General features: G+C 45.5%; 2 protein-coding genes across 2 annotated transcripts; one reads left to right on the top strand and one right to left on the bottom strand.

Annotated features, from left to right (window-relative positions):
* Positions 1-444: 444 nt before the first annotated feature.
* Positions 445-2,656, top strand: SARC_12591 (hypothetical protein). The gene is made up of 4 exons (XM_014293300.1): positions 445-612; positions 819-934; positions 1,611-1,687; positions 2,275-2,656. Exons 1-4 carry the CDS (start codon positions 538-540, stop codon positions 2,598-2,600), a joined length of 594 nt encoding a protein of 197 aa, XP_014148775.1. The 5' UTR covers positions 445-537; the 3' UTR covers positions 2,601-2,656.
* A 2,466-nt stretch (positions 2,657-5,122) lies between these two features.
* Positions 5,123-5,343, bottom strand: SARC_12590 (hypothetical protein; the record flags this gene model as incomplete). The annotated part of the gene is made up of 1 exon (XM_014293299.1): positions 5,123-5,343. A coding segment is annotated over one exon (221 nt), but the record flags the coding sequence as incomplete, so codon positions are not given.
* Positions 5,344-6,708: the final 1,365 nt, after the last annotated feature.

Below are 6,708 nucleotides of genomic sequence, written 5' to 3'. Positions count from 1 at the left end.
ATATATATATATATATATATTAATATTAGTATATATATATATATATATATATATATATGTATATAGTGATTTATAAAATATATAAGCATGCTCTCATACTCGTTTCAAAAACACAATCTACGTCTGTAAAATTCCATGCTCCCTGTCTGTTACTGGTCTGTCTTCCAAGTGCTTCCTCATGCGTTTGGAGGCTGAACTGAGCTGCCGCGCCAGGAATTGTCTCTTAACTGATTAACTGTTTCAATCCCACATGCGATGTGTGTCTTGATATTTCATGCATGTTTGTGACTTTGCATTGATCCGTGAATCTGTGGATGTGCTTTGACTTGACGATTAGCAAGGAATTGAGCCTCGTTATGTATTCCTGCGTGTGTTTATATATGAAACCTCGCGTCTATGCGATCATCTGCATATCGATACGGTACTCGCACCTCTTGACATACTAGGCACCATCTATCCAAACATCACGCGGTGCTGCAAGACTCATTCTCGGATATTTATGGACAATACACTAATTGGAGAGCTCTACTTCAGCACATGATGGATATCCTAGACTCCCAAATGGACGTGACGGATCAGATAGTACTTTTGCAGAGCGCTAGTCTGTCAGAGGTATGCCTAACAGGTTATAACCCTGTGTGTACATTTGCATATAGCTGTTGGTGTGTCGTTCACGTGAACAATAAATCCACGAAGGTTCATGTAATCTATCATCACTTTGTAGGGCAACACTGTTGTATTTATACTACATACATGTATACTTTTTACAGAAACATGCGAGCACACGATCAACCTCATCGTCCCTGTCATATTCGCAGGCCTTACAGGAGCAGCGGGAAACAAAGCTGTTGCAGTCTAAAGGACTCGTTACAGCGCTCTCCATGTGTCAGCGACAGCAATACGAGAACCTTGCGTTCACTCTACAAAATGATCTGTATGTGAACATCATCCATGCTTGGAGCTTTTGTTCAGGGTCCACGGAATAGCCCCTTAGATCTGTTTTTAGAGTCCGCGTGTTAAAGCCAGCACCATTGAGAGACGTTGTTGTGTTCGTAAATACAGTATATAGTGCACACCCCGTGTCAGACTGGCCGTTGTGACGGTAATGTACAAGTTCCAGCGCTCTGAGGTCTTCAGTTTCTTGATTATTGTCTGAATTTTGAGCGGTTTCCTTTTTCGCAAGACTCTGTCAAGCGTGTGCTTATATTGTTTGCAATCTCTATAGTATACGCGTGTATATACCCCACCTATTTAGCACCCGGTCTATCACACAACAACGTAGCTTCACAGCCGGTTCGGCATTTTGAACCCGCGACTGTGACATTGTTAGCCCTGCCAAGGCTGCTGTGAGATTTATAACTTTGCCTTGTTTTGGTGGTCTGGAGGTCTCTCCTGAACAGTGTATGTGTATCAGACACGATGGTGCACTATGTGCTGTTCATGCGTGTTTCGTACTTGCCCTTACTGTTCACTGTGTTGGTACGAGCTTTGATCGATACTGTCAGTAGATATTAGTCAGACTTACGGTTCATCATATACGGGCCAATACGAGGTAGCTCTGAGCGACACTAACAGCTACTGACACCATGCCATACATTTGTCTATGACAGGCGTAGTATTCAGGACTGTGCTGAAAGTACGAAACATGTGGAGGAGAAGGCGCTACAGTATATTCGGCGGCAGGAAGGTATTCTACACAATTAGCGAGAGGTCGTCTATGTGCATGAAAGAGTCTGTAATTGTGCGTCTAAGCTAGCGTGTATTAGTATATAGGGAGATGTTGGTATGCACTAGATTTATCGACGGCAGCAAAGTGGCTTGTTCGGTCGGAAAAAGTGTACCGCTGCATCAACCCAGTCGCATCGCGTCAGCGCGAACGGTTAGAGAGTTCGCTTGATTACCGTCTGTATCGATGGAGATCCCGAATAGCTAAGTTTTTTATTCATACCAAATGCTCATTAGATATAGATACCCACTCGTAAATACAGGCAGCGCTACATGGCTGACGCATTCCATCACGTTCAAACTTGCGTGGCGATTTACAATCTATGACTTTTGTCGCTGCGGCAGGAGTGCTGATTGGTTATTTTTATCACCTCAAATCACGCACACGGTTAACAGGGATTTTTGAAAATGATCCTCACGTGTGGATCTAGTCAGTACTAGTATAATTCGGCATGCACCAGATAGTCCGTCATTATCGCAGAAATGCTGAGTAAACGAACATCTTATCCACTCAAGCTATACCTTCACTTGCCTTGATGTACTTCATAGGGCTGACTCTAGCGGACATCGGCAGCGCAACAGCCCAGTCACATCCCATCAGCTTCTACTTAGAGGGTCTGAGTGCGTGGAGAGCCTTCTTTGGCACTCGCACAAAGCTCATCACCGCAGCAGTCGATGAACATCTAACAGTGTCCACGGCCAGTCTAAGAACACTCAAGCAGCAGTTGACGGAGTTGACTCCCGTGCCAGGAGCATGTATGTGTTCTGATGTGGTTATGGATCTACGACAAGTGTACCGTTGGTTTACGATACATAACTGGTTGTTGGTAGTGGCAGTGCCTGTGGCCGATATGGTCAACGGGTACACAAAATAGCTCAAGCAGTGGTTATTCGTGTTCACCCGTTCGCCAGGCTCATTGGTGTGAAGTAGGTTCAATTGTCTGCGTATCGATACTTATTTTTTTTGTGTGTCTAATTGTGCCCATGGGTTCGTTTCCGAGAATCTAAGTAATAGTTGGTGAACTTGATTCGTTTTGCAGGATGTGTATCTGAAGGATTTGATCTATAGCCAGTTTGTATATCAAACAGCACTTATTGACGTTTACCTTAGTTCCGTGAGCTTCGAGTCATAGTGGCGGTTGATGATGAACTATGTCAGTACAAATGCGTGTTCAGTGTTTACAGATTTGGTTTAATCGCGTATCGATATGTCTCCAGGATATACGTTTTGGTTCCAAATCCACAATCAGAAAATAGCGAATTCGGGCTGAGTGCTGTGGCGTGCGTTGCGAGTCGGGTATGCGTTTTGAAAGATCAACAGAGGGAGCTAAATATGCACTCTACACCCATGCACAATCCCTCGCCTTGTTACAGTGACGGGTCTCCTGCAGGCCGGCCTATATCGTCCATAGGGGTATCGCCGCTTCTCATAGCAAATCTTCGATCGGCGAGCTCAACCGGCGTATCCCTGATGCTCCGACCGATGAGAGTACACACACTCACAGACAACAATCACCTTAGAGCCAGACATCAAAGGATGTTGGTTCAGTCCACCTAGCCTGTCATGCTCGGCCTTTGAAGTGTTTCCAACAACAACTGTCGGTGTGGCATTCGCAATACTCGAGTATGCTCCGATGAGGACGGCGTGTCTATTGGCTGTTTGTTGGTAAGAGATGAACTTCTCGAGAATAAGCGAGAGTAGAGTATATTGTGGGCCACAGTTTAATCGGCACCAAACCTGGACAGGACTAAAGTGTATGTAGGGGTCAAGCTCTTGAAGAGTCACTTTCAAGGCTAACTCTTTCAACAGCTTACAGCGCGAACCACAGACCACTGCAGAGGTGGTATCAAGCCAAGTCGGTCGAGTACCATGCAGAAGATGGGGTCACTCCCGTTCGTGACGGTCTCTGCGGTACACCTTTGAACCTCATTCTCGGCTCTAGATATCATAGTTGGTGGAGTGGGCACATCATTCGAGGTTCAGTTCGCACGCCCCGGGCATTGGCCTCGACCCAATTCACCCCTGAACCTCTCTCCCCGGTCTCGTTAGTCCATGGCGTGTGCTGTTTATTGCAGACGCTGCATATTCGAGTCGGACGGTAACCACGTAGTCATTTTTCGAGCAAGGGTAGTAGTAGAATGCACGCAAATCGAATTGTCGCGACACCTCGGGGTGAAGAAATATCGAGACAATGATGAGGTGGGGATTTTTTAATTGCGAGTTGTTGATGTCGAGATAAAGGATAGGGTGTCCGATATCGGGTCGCACGGATCTGGGGAAGAGGTATGACCACCGCCTGATTGTAGTTATCAAAACATCCGCAACAAATCAATCGTACACCGTTGCGGGTTCGGTCGAGGACAGACTGTTAAATGCACGCCACTGAAACTGTGCCCGGAGAGGTACCGGCACGCATCAGGGTGTGTGTAGCATACACACCGGATTGCACCGATGTCGATCTTAGCATGCTTTAAACCGCGAAACAACGGAAGTTCGCATCGGATCGTGACAGATCGACGTTTATTTGTTCCAGGCAATGAGTGTCAGAAAGTACAATTCATGGTAGTCTGCCGGGGTGGATACATATAACCACTTGTCTTGGTTTTGTAGTACTGTCGAGTGGGATCGGGAGTTCTACGATTGAGATTTTGCTATCAAACACGAGCTGACATGCTCGCCAATGATGGATGGGGGATGGCCCGATTCAAGTGCGAAGTCAAGGGCTAGTATGTCACATAATTGGAGGGCTCGCCAATGATGGACGATATGCTAATTTTAATTACCAAATCGAATACGTTCCTCGTACAGTACCCTAGCGTACGGTTCGAGTTTTAGAGAGTATCCCAATATAGTGTAATAAACCGATTCTGAATGCTTTCAAAGTTGAAATATTTCTCGAGACCGCTTTAAGGTCGCCCATCTGACTGTGTGAGTTTCCGATCCGGTGTACCCAGAAGAAAAATATTATTCGAGCTTTACTGGATAAACAGCTCATCCCCCGAGTGTTTACTCACAATGCTCAGTGCATGTATTTGTTTATCGTGTGCGTTCTCGCTGTCCACGATTGCTTTGGAAGTTCGCAACCACTTGTACTGAACGTGACTCATGACTCATAACGATTGCAGTAGCCAATGAATTTTGAACCCGCTGCTGATATGTGATTTAGTTCCCTCACCTACACACAAATCTATGTTTGAATTTTGGCTTTTTTTTTTTGGAACGCAAACCCATTTCCTGCTAGAATCATATCCCCCAGATAAAAATATCAGACAAAAACATGCAACATCATATGCGCGTATCTCTATGACCAATCGTTGACCTACGACCATCAGGTGTGACTTGATTTATATCGAAAGTATCTAGTTCTAAGTATGACGAGCTCCAATGGCTCCGTATCTACTCCTTCTTCTTCGCCTCACTGTCCCCAGTTTCTCCTTCCTTGCCGCCCCCCTCTTTCTCCTTCGTCTTGTCTTTTTGACCCTGTTCGTATCCCTTCTTCTGCTTGTCGTATTCGCCCACAAACTCCTTGATGTAGTCCTGGTACTGCACAGTGAACTTGGCCCATGTCTTGACCTCCTGCACACTCATCAAGTTTGCCGCCGAATCTTCCAGTGTCGCTATGAGTGAAGAGTGAATACACGATGAGGGTGTGTGCTATATAAGTATACATATACAGACGCGTCAATAGTGAGCCAGCTAAGAGCTTCCTCAAGTGATGCTATATGTGAGTAGAAAGTGGGTGTGTGCATGACGGAGACAGCTTTTTATGTTCCTGCAAGCGGACAAAAAGAGCAAGTGTACTTGGGAATTATCGGACCACCTGCATGAGTCGCTGTGAGTGCACAAACAAAGCAAAGTCTGTGAACATAATAGGAGCTCTCGTGCACTAAGGTTTGTTTTATAAACAGACAGAGATATAACCCATGCAAGAGCGGATTCTGAACGCGCCGTTGAGACCACCAACAAACGTGAATAGAAGTACACGTAAATGTAATAGGCAGATCCCATACTAAACATACGTGCCAAAGATAGTCTAAGCTGGATGGGGGCAATGCGGCTACGACAAACGTGATTGACACACAATCCGAAGAGGTCATTTGCTCAACAATTGGTCATCCCGAACACGAATGCATATTCATCGTTCGGCTTCCGAGTCGCCACCGACATCCCCGATGATTTAAAAAAAAAAGCAATACACACCAACTAAATAACGAGGGAAGTCCCTGCGAAGAAACCGAAGCCAATATACACATTTCAATAGAGGCGCGCGATCTCATACCTTTGGGACTGTTGACCACCAGACTGCGTCGAACGTAGTTGTTATCCACCACGGTCAGTACGCGCCCCACTATCTGTTCAGCCTTAACCGGCCCAAACGCTCGACTACTGCTGGAATGAGATCATCTCAATCAGTCGATATAGTACTTACGGAAAGCATATGAATGAGAGTATAAAAACAAGAAACGTATCAGACCGGCACCGTGAAAATCCGGGCACTATAGTATGTATACTGTCAACTAGAGGCTTGTCAACTCTCCCACATCTGCGGGGCATGGCGACGCATAGCATATGAAATTCGTGCACACAACTGACTAGATAAAGCATTCACGACAATCCCATCGCCTGTTAGCTTTGGAGTTCTTGCGCTTACCCACACAGCAACTTACGGACGTACCTTTCTTCTGCAATTGTATCGACATCATTCGAGATCCAAAATTCGCTCGTATCCAATTTGAAGGACTCTTCGCCAGTCTCCGATACCTATACAAAGCACACGGTTAAGTCACACGCGGCTGTCAGATTCATGCATATACAATCCAGTACTGATGTGTTTACAGCTAAGACAAAGCTAAGTATGAGAACTTAAGTTAACTTAAAAGTATACTCAGAGCTGTAAAATAGTGTTGCGCATATAGTTGTTGGCAACAGTACCCAGAAAGGAACGGTCGCCATTGATGAAGCCAGCAGTTAGTGTCCCTATA

This window comes from Sphaeroforma arctica, assembly GCF_001186125.1.
Source record: "Sphaeroforma arctica JP610 unplaced genomic scaffold supercont1.2422, whole genome shotgun sequence".
NCBI lineage: Eukaryota > Ichthyosporea > Ichthyophonida > Sphaeroforma > Sphaeroforma arctica.
This window is presented reverse-complemented; position numbering and strand designations above follow the sequence as displayed.